General features: G+C 33.5%; 1 protein-coding gene across 2 annotated transcripts in view; it reads right to left on the bottom strand.

The window, feature by feature from the left end:
• LOC138331801 (degenerin mec-10-like) overlaps positions 1-14520 on the bottom strand; it is a 30450-nt gene extending 15930 nt beyond the window's left edge. Inside the window, exons 1-8 of one of the 2 annotated variants that reach the window (XM_069279581.1) lie at positions 14357-14520; positions 13668-13759; positions 12371-12543; positions 10118-10189; positions 8887-8956; positions 8073-8183; positions 7494-7569; positions 4077-6984 (exon numbers count right to left, since the gene is read on the bottom strand). In XM_069279581.1, the coding sequence (XP_069135682.1) occupies positions 8158-8183; positions 8887-8956; positions 10118-10189; positions 12371-12543; positions 13668-13759; positions 14357-14448 (525 nt within the window). In that variant the 5' untranslated portion in view covers positions 14449-14520 and the 3' untranslated portion in view covers positions 4077-6984; positions 7494-7569; positions 8073-8157. Of the gene's footprint in view, positions 1-4076; positions 6985-7493; positions 7570-8072; positions 8184-8886; positions 8957-10117; positions 10190-12370; positions 12544-13667; positions 13760-14356 lie in introns of those variants that run through there. The other variant, XM_069279579.1, reaches the window with a different exon arrangement.
• Between the last annotated feature and the right edge of the window lie 3412 nt (positions 14521-17932).

Below are 17932 nucleotides of genomic sequence, written 5' to 3'. Positions count from 1 at the left end.
AAGACAATCGCTCTGACGATCTTACGATACATGATACGACGATTTTGAATATATATCGAGTATCAACAATTATGACTAACAATAATTAGCATTACTACCTATATACATAAAATATTCAAATATTAACGAACTATATGAAATAGAGTTGCAGTAAATGACATTATGCCGATCAACGATAACTGAGTGCGGACATTCGGGATCTACTATTGTTTACAATGTATAATGTTGTATATTGTGATAAATGGAGAATCGGAACAGCATCGATATCATACAGTTAATGGTTCAAAGTATCCATTGATGGTTCCGACCCAAACATGTGGTTTATGAAATTTAAAACAATATGGTAAGGATACACGCGTAGATACGGCGGCGTATTAGGGCCACTATATAATTTAATTTATCTTGTACGTACAAGTTAGTATCTTGTACGTACAAGTTAGTATCTTGTACGTACAAGATAGTATCTTGTACGTACAACTTAGTATCTTGTACGTACAAGATAGTATCTTGTACGTACAACTTAGTATCTTGTACGTACAAGTTAGTATCTTGTACGTACAACTTAGCATCTTGTACGTACAAGATAGTATCTTGTACGTACAAGATAGTATCTTGTACGTACAAGATAGTATCTTGTACGTACAACATAGTATCTTGTACGTACAACTTAGTATCTTGTACGTACAAGATAGTATCTTGTACGTACAAGTTACTATCTTGTACGTACAAGTTACTATCTTGTACGTACAACTTATATTATCTTGTACGTACAAGATAGTATCTTGTACGTACAACTTAGTATTTTGTACATACAAGTTGAGTTGAACTGCTGTTCATCACCGCAGAATTGAGTCACCCGCCTGATATTTCTCGTAATTAAAGATAGTCGGTCTAATTTGCATTGCTTCAAGTACGATCACAGGTTTATAAACTTATTTGACAATATTAAAAATATAGATATATATTAATGAGGACAATATCTTTTTCACAATCGTAATATGAAATTGCCGGATTATGAGTTGAAACTGTATAGTCACTTGCATTATTTTGAAACTGACACTGTATAGTTCCTTTCGAGAAAACTGTATAGTCGCTTGTTTTATAGATAAGATACATTTAGTGATAAAATGGATATGATACATCTCCGATGAATGATAAGTTTTATCTATTAAAAAGAGGAGCAAACAAATTCGTAATTTTCTTCAGTAATAAAAGTTAAATACTTCACACTTGTGCCATTATTGGAAAAGTTTGAGCATTTATTTTACTTCAGAATAGTAGTATTGAAAATAATTAAGTGCCTCCGAAAACAATTTTAGGCATTATGCCCTAATTCGAATGATTTACTGATTGCACAGACAACAAAAGCAAAACAAATTATTTCATATATGTTTTTGTGTTTATTAGACATATATACACACATCAATTATTGTCAAAATGATGATCATAGTTAATACTCTGTTATAAACATTTACATCTATATGTTCGGAAACTTATCACAGCATTACAACTCCACAACATGTCGCAAGGTATTCTTTTTTCCCTTTGGCTTATACAAAGGGTACGTAATATACGTATAGCTTCATGCGATACCATGGTGACAGTAAATCAGCCACAGCCTTTAATACCGAGAGTTTCAACATTATACTATCTTGTACGTACAAGATAGTAACTTGTACGTACAAGATACTATCTTGTACGTACAAGATACTAAGTTGTACGTACAAGATACTAAGTTGTACGTACAAGATACTAACTTGTACGTACAAGATACTAAGTTGTACGTACAAGATACTATCTTGTACGTACAAGATACTAAGTTGTACGTACAAGATACTATCTTGTACGTACAAGATACTAACTTGTACGTACAAGATACTAACTTGTACGTACAAGATAAATTAAATTATATAGTGGCCCTAATACGCCGCCGTACGTAGAAACAGAATAGCGTTATATAGTTTTGTGTCAATAAAATATTTGATAGTGCCTAGGGGGAAAGGACGACATTGAACCACCATGAAAATAAAAAAAATGTGAAAAACTGACAGGAACAGCTCAATCATTATTATCCGGATTTGGCACCGATAGTGTAAATGTGATGATATTTATTTAAGATCATAGTCAATATTCCTGTCGCTACATATTTTGGAAACACAATATCATGAGAAATAAAACTTATTAAAATAAATACCTTATTTCCAGGTTAGAGTGAATAGTCGGGCAAAGAAAACCAGTCTAAATGCGTTCATTGGCCTTCCAAAAGTTCTCACATATTAATACGACGGTCAAGTTCTGCTTAGTTTCCCAGTTCTGACCATTAAAGTAAAGAAAAGTTGAAAGCATTGAAAGCGAGGCTGCGTGGAAATGTAACCACGGACATAGTGAGCCGGGAGGACGTTTTAGAATATCCGTACTTTAAATTAATTTCTTCGTACGCAGACAGATTTTGACGAGAGATTTTATTTTTCCATTTTATAAGAAATTATACTGGATACATTCACACCATTTTTACCGACTTTAGCCATCCTTGCCCGACTGTTCACTTTAATCATTAAAATATAAAGACAAGCGACCAGAACTGGAAACATATTTCTATAAAACCACCGGCTTTGTCAAATTAACGTTTTTATATATGAATATGTAAATATGTAAATCAGACTTTAATAGATTTATGAGGTCGAGTGACAAAATTGATGAGAATGGCTTCTTGAAGATGGTAGTTCCTTATAAAATGGACAAAAATCATGCAAACTCTTGATGTATTGATATGTCATTGATCTTAAAGCATTTAAATGACCGCAATTTTAGTAAATGAAATACAATGTCTCCATCGAAGTTATAATTAATCGAGTTATTTATTTCGAAACTATCAATCACATATTCTGCCTATAATAAATGGATTCTTTCCATGTAGAGATAGAGAAAATATTAATTTGAGTATCGATCTAGAAATTTTGAGTGGTTTCATTTCCGCGATAATTTTACAGCAAAACAACATTGATTCTTAACGAAACAGGTTTAGAAATATTGAACAATTAAATTACCACCTCAAATTACATAATATATAACAATTATCATTATTTACAGCAATATCAAACGCGGAAATGCCTTAAGATACATGTGGTTCAAAATAGGGGAACATTTACATTTCCTTTAATATTTCTCCATGTTTGATAGTGTGCCAATGTTCAGATAAGGAAATGAAATTGATTTATTTGAAATAAAATTATTGCATGAAATATCCTTAAAATAAAAGTAAACAAACAGACGGCAGTTTTGACGCTCTCAACCACCAGAGACGGCGGAGTGAGGAAGATCCGGAGGATATGAGGTAAGGATTTTATGTACTCATTGTGATCGGCCGATTGATATTCTATGCTTTTTATTTATAATGTTTTCCTTTTTAAGTTTATGTACAATACGAAATAAAAAGAAGAATTATCACGATAGAAAATCATAATGGTATGATATTATCACTAGAGAAAATCATAATGGTATGATATTATCACTAGCATTTACAAAATTTGACGATCATCACCAATTTGTCCGTTTAAGATGTAGTTCTTTTGGGATAGTAATATAATGTATGATTTAGAGTAACTTCATTCATTTATAAGAATGCACATAGACAACATTCATTCCATATTAAGGCTAATCAAAACCTTACAATTTACATAAACAAAAACGTTGATATATATTAATATATCAATAAAATAAGACGCCTGTGAAAGCAGAAATGCCTTGCTACAAAGTCTCGAGTTTTTTCTCTATTTTTCAATATTTAAATATATTTTTTATTTTAATTTTTAAGTATATAAGTGCAGCGGACATACCGAATCACCGTTATCTGTTGAGTAGTTAAGGATCTGTGAGCAGTACCATATCAATTTTCCTGATTCGTGGACTATATGAAAATATTGAAAACAGTGGAAACCGTGTCAATGATCACTCATGCATATTGTCCGTTGGACTTTTATTAATATGTAGAAACAACATTTCACCATAGAAGTTTCAGCAAAGGACTCATTCAATTTCTTCATTATTCATTTAAATTACATAAACTCATCTTTCAATTCAGAACATTTTATTTCAAAAACATATATGAACATTGATTAAACATAGGAAGCATAGCGTATATTAGTTATCTCCCTTAGGTAACAACTAGTACATGAATACCAATGTATATACAAATGATATAAAGTGTTGTTAAACTATAATACCAACTATGTTGTTGATTTGGTGTATGTGTCATATAGTTATTTTGTCAAGGTGCATATCATTGTTTCAAACGATTACACGATGCCATAAAGATACTGGAGGATTTCTTTTTCGGAACAGTGAAGAATATTATCTTTATATGAATAATGAAACAGTTTTGTATTTAGTTCCCAAAATGCACAATCCTACTAGACATATTACGTGTTACCAAACAAACCGTAAATCTTATAATGTTTGTTTATACTTATTTGACAGACAGGTAGTAAAACACTAATTTCTTTATGTTTTATTAAATTAGAAGTTCAAAACTCTTTTATATTTATTCACGCTAGTTAACAGTCATACATGCATATCGTCAGCATGAATCCATTACCTGCTGCATCGCCAAACATTAATGTTATGCTTCACACACGGGAAGATAATTTTTAGAATAATTGCCTCGTGTAAAAAATGAATTTCTTTTATTGGATATACTTAATCATTATAATCATTATAATATAGCAATATTCCATGTCTGATTAATTATCTTAATATTTGTGTTCTTTAAGTACATTTTACAGAGTAATGAGATCCTTAGTAAAGCTTAATGCTTTATGTGTAGTAGACAGGCATTGTTTTATGTATAATATTCTAATGACTCCTTAGGACGTAAATGTATTCTGAATTTGTAATAGCGACAGGTTTATTTTAAAATTTGAGAATTAAGAAAATGATATAATATATGTTAATGACTTCAATATTGTGGTAATGGTTCTGACTAAGAATATATTTTTCATTCCTTCCAGTTATTGAGTAACGAAGTTGTAAATCATATATGTAAGCCGTAGTACGGTCATTTGGATATAAATGTATGTATATTTCATTATCAATCAGTTGCGACTGTTTCACTTTTTTTTCGGTTTCTATTGCTGTTGTTATGTTCGGATGCCTTTAATTGCACTAATTGACCAATATGTATCTGACGTTGTGGTTCTGTATAGGCTGTCAAAATAATTACTGTAGTGTGGGCAATTATTACCTTGTTTTTTTCTCCTGAAAATGTAACGTAACGTTCACAAAATCATGGCGGTATAATCAATAAACATCCTCAATGGCAAATAGTGAAATGTGAAATGCAGAGCTAGTCATTTAATTCATTGCAATACACTGCGGTTCTAACCATAATGTAATATAAAAAAAATAATAAATACATTAAGATAATTGTAGATACATGTATAGGAAAACACATTACAAAAGCATCGTCAAAGCAAACACTGAAATGGTATTTTTGTAAAATGAAAATCAAATTCTGCTGGCTTAATTGTATGTTTCAAAAATAAAATAAATCTGTGAATCACAATGCAAAATGGCACAGGGAGTATCCCAAAACACACATATGCGTACAAGAGGCCCATGACTATTGACACAATATAACACCTCAAAGAATATAGTAGTGGCAAACACTTAAGGTAATACAAAAGAAGTTCAGGTTCTGATATATTTGATGAATAAGACCTTGAATGAAGGTCAAGGTCATTTATTTTAATAAACATTGAGTCCCCTCATACCAACATGCTACAAGTCCAATATCATGTATCTAGGCCTCTTAGCTATACACAAGTTGTATAAAGATTTTAGCCTATTTGACCCCTGGACCTTGATTGACGGTCAAGGTCATTCATTTGAACAGACGTGGTTGTACTTCATCCACCATGTCAAATGCCCAATATCAGATGAATATACCTTTTAGTTATTCACAAGACGTTGTTTAACGGTTTTAGCCTATTAACCCCTATGACCTTGAATGACGGCCAAGGTCACACATTTGAAAAAAATTGGTAGCCCTTCATCCCAGCATCCCACAGGCCCAATATCATGTCTGGGCATCCTAGTTATTAACAAGAACGAAGCCGTTAAAAGATTGTAGCTTATTTGACCTCTGTGTTCTTCATGAAGATCAAGGTCATTCATTTGAACAAACTTAATAGCCCTTCATCCGAGCATTTCGCACGCGCAATATGAGTACCATGGGCCTTTCGGTTTTTGAGAAAAATTCGTTTAAATATTTTAGCCTTTTAGACCCCTCTGGCCTACAGGCCAAATAGGAGTACCCTGGGTCTTTCGGTTATTGAAAAGAAGAAGTTTGATTAAAAGTGTAAGCACGGCGCACAGCGGACAGCGCACGACGATGCATCATGGCAATGACCCTTGATGACCTAAAATAGCTTATCTGTTGGTATCAAAGCAGAATAAACTTAAAGTGAAGGGGATATTATCTGTTTATCATTGATATGTCAACTAATACACAGCAAAGTTTGACTCTATGTACATATCACAAAATCTAAAAGACCGTCATTTTAAACAGTTATAAAAAATCCTAAGCAAATCATTACAATTGTAATCTGTTTTCCCTTTTAAATGTAAATATTGTCGAAATACCACGAATGTTATATATTACACATTTAATGATGAAACTGTTACAGTTTGGAAGTAAGCCATGTGGTAGAATCATTATCTAAATCGCTACACGTCTATCTTGAGTTGAAAAAAACATTGTCGCACAACGCATGGCACTTGTATATGGTATTATTCTTTAGTCAGTGGGGCTACAGATCCTTGCTGGTTTAAGTTGATGGGGATGACTGGTGTTGTTTCGCTTTTTCGTTTTCCGCATAAACCAATCACAATGAGGATGATAATCTCGAATATTTCCCCCAGTGTAAGTACAGACATGCCAATCCAAAGTCCAAGTTGGTCATCAATGTCGCTCACAAAATTTTCCTCCTGTCAGAAAAAAAGACAAATCATAAACTTTAAAACGTAATATTCATAAATCACATGAAACAGCTAATAACCATGACCTTACGTGATCATACTGCAATTTAAATATTCAAACAAATAAGTAAATCATGATTATCTTATGCATGTTGTCTGTCCAGTGATCGTGACAAACCAAGTGGGCTATAAACGGACAATGTTGGCCTCTGACCTCATGAGGAAGTGAAGACGACTGGCTAGCTCATAGCAAATATGCATAATCAGATCAGATGGAATGCGTTACTGCTTTCATGGAGGGAGTCTTAATTCTAACATGCAACACTCTCCTTAAACACATATTAAGCATTTGATATAAAGCTTAATTTGTGATTTCTGTTTCTAGTCAAGTGCAGTTTATGACAAAACAAAAAGAAGGAATGGGGTTTAGTTTTATCTACAACTACACATGACGAAATAGTTCATATCTCTGTGGTAAGCTCAGAAGTTGTCACATGGACATTAACTTGGATACGTACTGTGTATGCTACCTCTTCGTGAAAAGCCTGGATGGTGAGTGTGGAAAAATAAACACGCACCATCATCACATTGTCACTGAAACACAATGCAAGCAAGCGAATAAAGACAAAATGTGCAAATACCTCAAATTGTAAAACTGATCAGAAATGCAATTTTTCTTATAACTAACATTTTTTTCTCTCTTAAATTATAGATGTTTCGAATAGGTGTTCAATGTTGAGATGGAAGACAAATTATTTATTAGTGAGATGGGGTTGCGTTTTACCCTTAAAATTCTGAAGATCAAAATGTTTTTAATTTACCTTTTGCAGAATGTTGGCCACACAATGTTATATTTCCTATCAATTTTTTATCACTTACATTTTTCAATACCTTACAACTTTAAAAAAGAAATGGAGGATAAGTGGAATTTGTATTATTTTCCGTTACAATATCTGTTATATTTTCAGTATTTAAGACTGAAACATAACCAGAGAGTGTTCTTCTTAGAATTATTAAAATGACTGCGCTTTGAATACATATCTTATATTTTTAATTAAAAGTGCATGAATCACCTACATATTGTATCTTAAGTTTACCTCAGTGATGTGACCGTCCTGTTGGTATCATTAAGCATTTTGTGGATCAGCGGTGCAGTAGCCATGGATGGCCAACGTGTCATCGTTATCCTCTGTTCGTATATCTTCTCCCTGATAAAATATCACAAGAAAATTAACAAAGTTATTACCAAGTCTAGCGATATCAACATGCTCATAAAACTATAAAAAAACATCAATATTTTTAGACTTCTACTAAATAACCACCCCAAAAATTATAAAAGAAAAACTCAACTATCTCTGGATATTAATGTGAACATGTCACTAAATAAAAATGAACTTTCGTTTTCTGTTTTGCTTTGGTTTGATTTTATTGATTTAACATCCTTGTTTGTTTGTTGATTTGTTTGATTAATTAACGTCCTATTAACAGCTATGGTCAATTTAACATCCTATAAACAGCCATGGTCATTTAAGGAAATTCCAGGTTTGCTGATGGAGCAAGGACACCGACCAGCAGTTTAAACCTGGCAACTGCCCCACAGTTCTAACTCGTAACCCAAAGGCGGGGGGTTTGTGGTAATATAACTGGACATCTTAACAACTCGCCCACAGGGACTCTAAAAACTAAAATCTATTGATCAATTCAGTACAATCTGAACTTGGTAAATGTACTGCATTTTCAAATGTAGTAATCGACAAAAGTTAGACCTCTACGGTATTGTTGAAATAGCAAACTAAAAATGGGTGTAGTTAATATACTGTATGCTCTACATTTTTCACTTTTCTCACAAAAACATTCAATACTATTACACTAAAATCAGAAACAACAATTACTGGTCTATATTGAACTTACTTGCACGGTTGTTTACATTCAGGGCATCTTGAATGTAATAATTTCCGTAAATCTCTCTTACATTTGACAACTACAAAAAACGGCCATATATATATTGATTGTAGCCAGAATATATCGGTGGCTTAAATTTTACATTTACAATTAACAAAAACACATTTGGAGTTAAGTATTTTCGTAATATTTGTAGCAAGCGAAAGATGCTAAATATATACGAAAGGTTGATTTACTGTACAGTAAAGTAAATAATGAATCTCTAGCGACCAAAAAACACATCTTTGTAAGCATTGTCTGTTCGTTATACATATCTTATAGGAACCTTGACGGGAAATGAAAGGAACTGCATTATAACCATTAATTCGTTGAAAGCGTGCTTTTCTGCATTTTTCAACATTTTATACCAATCAGTGAAGAGGACGAAATCACCGTATAACAAGCGAGTTACGTGATAAAAGACACGTGTTACAGTAATTCACGTGTTCGTATATAATAATAAAAAGATATAAAAGCTATACTTTCGGCCTCATTGCGTGCCCCTGCGCCGTCATCACATATACACATGCTTATCACTAGATGAGATAAGCATGCCTCGTGACACGCCTGTAATGAGATGGGGGCTAAATAAAGGAGATGTGTGTATTAAGAAATGCTACAATTTATGAATGACTTAGCAAATGTCATGTTAACAGCAAGCCGTAAGTTTTTTTTTCCATTTCAAAATATTTTATCAAATCGAAAAGATTCAATTTTGGATCGGGCAAGAGGCAAAGCCTATATATGTCCTCTCCACATAATTACAGTTTTATAAGACAATATATTGATTTTAATACAAAGTTAATAATAGCTTAAATGTCTGCCTGTTGATTCAATGTATTTCTGAATGCATGCACGCATTGCATAATTTAGATCATGAATGAGGCGATTACCTCCCCTTGATAGCAAGTTTATATTGTTTAATCAATTAAAATATAGTCTTTCGATTATATATCTTGGATAAAAAAGAAAGAAGTGATCAGTCATCCACGATACAAAGTTACAATTTAGTTTTGTTTTATTGAATAGGAGGTCGGATTCATTCGCCATTTTCGTCAACATAACATTATCCACACTGTATTGACAATCATTACCTAGAAATAATTTATTTGAAATAGAGACAGATGTTTGTTATCGGTAATTCACTCCATTCAATACCAAATTTAGTCTTAAAATGAGAATAAAAATAACAAGAACAAACCAGTAGACTTGGATACGCTTCTGAACTATCACATCTCCCGTTATCCTTGCCCGGTTGTCTGTTGTATTCAGTCTGCAAATACAATAATTGCTCTTTTATGTTCACCATCAAGACCATTGGTCAAAATAATGTTCTTTGCATTCTGATATAATTTTATTCAAGGAAGCGAATATTCTTCTTCCTCCAATGCCTATTGGTGTAATAGTATACTTAAGAAACCGGCAATTTGCTTTCGTTTTTAATGCCATCTGCATGTATAATGAAATGGTTGCAGGATAAAAATATGTAATGTTGGAAACATGGGTTTGTATATTCATTATTTACATAAACAAGTAATTAAAACAAAACATTGAATTCATCTAGACAAATAATAATTTGGAAATTCCATACACCGCCTACAAGGCGATGTCCTAGGTCTATCGCTACCAACGATGCACTCGATCGTGCTCTTGAATTGTGTAACTATTCATCGATTATTTCATCAGGATATATCTGTCTTCGACAGTTATATTTCTATGAATATGTGGAAGGAACATGTGTACAAGATAAAAACAGCCCATCTCAACTGCTATTATGCATGGTCATTTATAAAATTTGGTCTTTAACAAATTTGAAAAGCAATAGAAGTCTAATTTTTGACATATTTTCACAAAAACTCTTTGATTAATGTTGAAACGAGACTTCAACGAGACTGAAACCCATCAGAACAGATCCTTAAGCAATAAAATATAACAGGATTGAACATGAAGTTGATGTGAAGCCATCCCGTTAGGGCGCTATGCAAAGGAGTAGATATGATAGGACCAGTATTTGGCCTTAATTTTTCAGGCCGAAAAAAAATTTATACTCTGATCCCCATCAATTTCATATCAATAAATACTCTCATACTTGCCATTCATCAAAACATAATTTTTTATAACCATGTACACGATGTGTCCCACCTATGACGTCATCAAATTGATGATTTTCCTCTTCTCGCCAAATTTTGCTAGAAATTCATCATCTTTAGGTTAGAAAAGGCTTGAAATGGATTTGGCCGACACCTTGGAGCAACTTTACATTTTGCATGGATATGCGTAAATACACGATACACAACGTGTGAAAATCTCTTTCTGCTCCACGAAGGCCGCCACATTCATTTTTAGAGAAAACCACTCAAAAAGTATGATTTTTCAAGGAATTTTTGTGAAAAATGGCGGGAAACTGCATGTTGATGACGTCATAGTGAACATAATTGGCACATGCGGGATATTTTCGAGATGTAATGTGTTAGCAAATGTATTCAGCTGTTATATGGCAAAATATGTTGTTCATTACTGGAGAATTAATTTTGAGGCCATATTCGAGTCTTAACGTACCTTCTCCTTTACATATCTGTCGGACAGTTTATCAATTTTGGGACTTTTTCGTCTATGAAATCTTTACGCCGTCATCTCAGCCAATCAGAAGTAACGTCACAAACGGCGACGCCATTTTTTCCCCTTAATTTTCCTTTATGGGTTGATAAAGTAAATTTTTGAGCCAATGAAAATGCTCGTAACAAGCAAAATTAAATATTTCCATTACGATCATTCAAATTAAAAACTATACGTGTATATCTATTGAATTTTCCGCCTGGTCTAGTGTTGACGTCAACAAGGTCAATAAACGGGATAGTCATAGCATCAGCTTTTGAATATAGTTTTCCCCAAAACGGTTTGAAATAGCGAACAAATAAAAAGTTTAGACATAAGGACCGCACAACTTTATAATCACTTTTAAATCCTTTGACAGTTATATATAGGCATAAGTATACATTTTATACATTGTCAAATATAAAAGTTAAATATTCATTCGCTTGACCAGATGGGAGTTCATAGCCTGATATATTCCATATATACTTTCATATCCACATATGAAAGAGTCTTATAATAATGTATACACTCCTGAAATGTTTTCACGTGAATACAGAGTGATAGTGTTTGAAGGCTTTCATATTCAAATATTCAGACGACTTGGTAAATTTACCACGATCAGTCCACATTCGACATATGCACAGATACTACAAACATTCTTATACTTTGATAAGAATTTTGTATTATTGTGAAATTAAATCTTACTGAGAAATATACAAGTTAATAATTAATTGCTTTTGCTAGTCAATGTATTAGTTACACAGTGAGATTGTATTGGTACATGAATTTCTGATAATTTGATATTTGAATTATTATTTTTATTTAAATTGAAAAAAAAAATTTGCTTTATTTCCATTACCACTGTCAAGCCAATGTGAATATCGAATCCTGCAGACAATTTGATGCCGTCTGTGTTCTCTTTTAAGAAATCACTCTTCCCGTCGGAGCCATAAATTCTTGTATTAATACCAATCGCTTCCGCAATAAATGGTATGAATTCTGCATGGTTCAGATATATCATCAATTCCAGTCCTGTATGGAACAAATCAATTGTAGTTTTCTGCTATTAGTGTTCTTGTCACGGTAACAATCTAAATTATGCAAATTCGAAAATATGACCATTTTGGCAAATCCGTGATATATATATAATTTGCACTATAATTAACAGATGAAAATATCAACAAAATAAGGTAAAAAATGATCTATTTTCAAATACAATTGATGTATGCATATGTAGGATGGTTACCATGACAACTTCATATGCAGTGATGCACAATTATCATACTAACTGTATCAAGATGTACTCGATATTAAGAATTTAACAATGTTATCACTAAACAATATTTTTGAAAGTTGATGATTGTTTGATATTGGGTTTCAATATACATATTCAAATAATAAATTTTTCATACTCGTACAATTCGAATTATATCCCCAATTAAGTCTTTAATCAATTCAAGACAATCATTAAAGAAGGAGCCACAAAGCATGGCATTATCCCTTGCGCCCCGCAGTTGGTATGGGTACCCAAATACATGTATATATAAAGTTCAAAGTAATTAAAGTATAACTTTAAATGCATGTCAGTATTGTAAATCTAAAAGAAAAATACAGCAGGTGACAAATAGAAACCGTGATTTGGTATTTTTGCACAGCTAGGTTCACTTGTGTGATATATGCATAGGAAGATTCATGGAGCTGCGCTGACGGAGTTTTGAAGTTATAGTCCGTAAACAATAATTTGGTATTTTTAACTAAGTTTCCATCGTAACAGGAAAAAATACTGAACAAGGAAGGTCTAAAATAGTAAAAAGCACAACTAGGGCACTTGTCTGATATATACAGAAAGTTTCAAGGAGCACTAGTGTTGAAAGGTTTTGGAGTTGTAGCCCGGAAACAAAATGAAAAAATAATTTGGTATCTTTGACGAAGTTTCCATGGTAACAGAAAAAATATTCAACGTAGAAGGTCTACATTAGCAAAAGGCACAACTAGGGCACTGTTATATAAAGAAATTCCATTGACATACATTTAACGGTTTTTGAGTTATAGCCCGGAAAAGAAGCGTGGATGGACGCACAGACGGACGGAGCCCAATTTAAAATTCCCCATAAACGCTTTTCGTGGGGGATGACAATGAAATGCTTAGAACTTACCATCCTCGGGTCCGGCTTTGAGGACTTGTTTCTCAAATCGAAGATTAAAACAGTTGCCGTATAACGTACATGGTGTTGTGGTAACAATCATACTGAAAACAAACCACAGGGATCTAATTTCAATACGTTATGAATGGCAGTGTTAAAATAGCAATACCTCCTCCTAAGGGTCAAAGCAGAATGATATAAAGAACAATGTTAACTATCTCAGCGAGTTCATTCTCCCGATACTTTTTATCCATCTTATCCAACTCGGTGTATTGAATATTTTGATCGCTATTGTTAGTACAAAATTTCGCCTGTTTTGTGTTACACTGTCAAAGTTTGATATCAAATTAAGCAAATATTGCACTTTTAAAAAACGCAAGAAAATTATTTTTTGTACCAACTATAAAGGTAAACCGTAAACAATTTGAAATAAATTGAAGGTGGCCCTGAATACTACATGTGCTTAGGTATAACTACATGGGTACCGTATCCTTCTAGTGTCTTGGGGGTATAGTTTGAATATAAAAGGCAGCTAAGAATATTTGTATTTTCGAGAACGAATACTAACGTCAACAGTCTCCAAAAAATACTTGCAGTCAAGATCCGCTGCCTTTTAAATTTTCTTAGCTGTTTATAATACCCAACAGAATGTTAAATGATATAACAAGCATTTCATGCATAAGAATATATATGACAAAAACCTTCTTTCACAATCCTCTCCCTGGAATCTACACTCTAGTAGGAAGTCTTTAACATAGTGTATGAGAGGGTCATCCTCAACATCATGTCGCATAACTGAATGGAGCTCCTGCCCGAACAATCTCCTAGCATCTGTTAGGTCACCTTAGAGAAAACAAAGTGGTTGTTCATTTATTAATGCTAATTTGGTATATGTTTTGTTTGTTGAATTAATTAAAGTCCTATTGACAACCAGGGTCATTTATAGACGGCCTCCCATGTATGTGGTGTCTTGTGTGTAAGAAGTGTGAGGTGTGTGTTTTGCAAGACTGCGGTATATGCGTGGTATATGGATTCCTGCAAAGTCAGGTCATTTTGTATATGAAGTCCTAGACTGAAAGGTTAGAACAAACATTTTGATGACGTCATAAACAATCGACCAGCTCTCAATCAAATGGCGATTTTTGAAGTAATTATAATATATCTGCTTCTGTCTCCCATACCTCATATACCTGGTAGGTTCTCATTAATTTCACAAGTCAAAAGCTTGGATGTGGTTCTAAAGCTAATTTTTACAAGAGCTGTTGGAGAACAGCAAAGCTCGCCTATTCAGAAGAAGTTGATGTTCAAGTATTTACTATTTAAACATGGAAATATGACAAATTAACAGACTCAAAAAAAACCTAAAAGGCCACAAGTTGGTTGTATTATCACGTTCAGCATCCATACACATTAGGAAAATAAAATCATAAACATTTATGATGACTTATGCTTAAACAATCGACAAATTAGAAACTTGCTCAAAAACTTTAACATGGAAATATGACAAATTAACAGACTCAAAAAAAAACTAAAGGGCCCCAAATTGGTTGTATTATCACGTTCAGCATCCATACACATTAGGAAAATAAAATCATTAACATTTATGATGACTTAAGCTTAAACAATTGACGAAACAGAAACTTGCTCAAAAACTCTAACGTGAAATGGGACGCCAACGCTGACGCCGACGCCGGAGTGACAACATTAGCTCCCCCTATTCTTCGAATAGGCGAGCTAAATATGAAAACGAGTGCCCTCGTACAAGCAGAAATGGTAAACATTTGTGCTGGATATTATATACCCAGTTTTGGTCGATGTCTAAATATTTCCGCCTTAAAAATAATTCTATGTAATACCTTTTATCGATTAGTTTTAGTTGTAGGATCTAATACGATAATACTTTGGTTAATCTTTATAAACACCGAAAACCGGTTACGAGGGCACTCGTTATCATACATCGATCTTGCTCCTAGGTCTATACATGCCATGTCTATAGTGCTTATCAAGGTGCATTTTATCAAGGTGCAAATTCATGATTATACACCCAACTGCTCAATGTCACAAAAGACACCTAACAAGAACACTCTACTCTGTTTTTTTATACTGACAACAGACGAACCAGTCTTCCCAGTTCCTTTTTATCTCAGCAAAGGGACAGAACCCGGAGAATTTCTCAGAGGCAAGCGCTCAAAGTAAGGCTTCTCAACGGAGACGTTAGGAAGAAAAAAGAGAAAAGATCCCAAATTTGGTTGCCTTTAACAATATCATGCAATTAGGCAGCAGGGTCAATTAAGGGAGATTTTTTATAATGACATAAGGAGATTTTTTATGATGACAAAAATAGCATCAACACTCACCAATACTGTAGTTTGAAGACAAGTGAGGCGGTGCCAAGGGAGGCATTAGGAAAGATTAAGTCATGTTAGGAAGAGGAGAAAATATAAGATCCTAAATAACTGTAAGCAAGGTATGGTCTTTTACATGTAAATTCTGGAAACCATACATGTTCCAGCCGTTTTACAAATAATACATTGTTATTAATATTTACAAAAATATCATCGATATATGGCCGAAAAATCGAAATGTCCTGACAGTAAAATCCATTATAACTCTTCGAATTATAAACTTCAGCACTAACTGTTTTTTCACCGGACTCGTCATTGGCTATCGTGGACTACACACAAGTGAATAAAGCTCGGTGCTAATTTTAGACAGCTGATCAACAAAACAATCTAAACTGGCGTCACCTGTTTATGTAGCAATCTAATCAATATATTAGCAGAAACATATGTTCAAACGGCATCTGTCTCAGAGCCAGTACAACTGTTAGTTTTTTAAGCCATAAGTTACGCTTCTTGGTTCTATTGCCAGTCAGTCGCGTTGATATACAGTAAAACTCAGGAGGCTAACAAAATCAATCAAATCAGACAGCAACAACAACAACCTGCAACATCAATATTGCATGAACTAAATTATGGAATATTCTTTCATACATACGGTTTTCACACTGGATGGCCTTATGAAATACACTCACGTCTCCTGAGGCTGTATTACATCACTATCCGTGCAACAAAGCCTCGTGACGCCAATTTTCTCGTTATATTTTAACATTTACTTTTAAAATCTTGACTGTTTTTACTATAAAAGATGCAAACAACTGAATTTGCGTTAAAAATATCACATAATAATTTTGCAAGTATGGAGTAGAGGCGAGAACTATGTGCCGCCAGCCGGGCTCTAACTCGCGACCCCGGACTTCTACCGACTGAGCTAAAGGAAAATTCTCCCTGGCGTGATGCTAGAAAGCGACCTATCACTATTTACAAACCTGCTACAATATATTTTTTTTATTTCAAGGGAGGTCACTCTAAACATTACAATGTTACAGGGTCAATATCAGATATCTAGGTCTCTCGTGTTACAAGGTGTTAAGGCTATTCACTTGATAATATGTGTCTATGTCTCTTAGTTATTGATAAGAACCTGCATTTTAGAGTTCAGACTATTTGATTCCAGTGACGTTTAATGAAGGTAAATGTTATTTAAATTTGTTCATCCTTCATCTCAGCATGTCACATGTCCAAGGTCAGTTTTCTAGGCCTCTTTATTATTGCCAAGAAGTCGTTTTACTGTGTTTACCTATTTGATCCCTGTGACCTCAAATAAAGGTCAAGGTAATTGCATGATTTGAACAAACTTGGTAGCTCATTATCCCTGCATGCTACAATAGCAATATGAGTAGAGCTTTCTTAGGAATTAAGGTTACAAAGTCGTTTGAATGAACAGCGGACGTATGGAGCATGGCACATGACGACAGACGAAATATGATGACTATATAGATCATCAGCTGACCTAACAATAGTTTTAAGGTTTTTAGATTGCAACTAAGCCAAACACACAATATTTGCATAATATTTGTCCCTGCAAAATCACTTCATAATCGTTTTAATTTGAAGTTTATGGTAAATTTTGTTTTCCGTCTTTTCATCAGTATTTGGCACTTATTAGGGTTATTAGTGTTGACAGAACATATGATACTGATTTTACCAATTTTAATTTTTTTCGTGGATTGTCAGAAATTAGAATACTATACATTAACGTGGATACACTCACAGTGACTAAAAAGCGGAACTGGAAGTGGAGATCGCAGATAGGATTCCATACATTGTATGTGTGACCGAGATATAAGATATACCCAAAATCAACCCATATCAATAATGACAACCAAGTTTACTTAATAGACAACTTTAGTGCATATTTCGGGGAAACATCGGGAA

The sequence above is a fragment of the Argopecten irradians genome, chromosome 9 (assembly GCF_041381155.1).
Source record: "Argopecten irradians isolate NY chromosome 9, Ai_NY, whole genome shotgun sequence".
NCBI classification, from domain to species: domain Eukaryota; kingdom Metazoa; phylum Mollusca; class Bivalvia; order Pectinida; family Pectinidae; genus Argopecten; species Argopecten irradians.
Note: the sequence above shows the minus strand (reverse complement) of the source record. Positions and strands in the feature narration are given on the sequence as shown.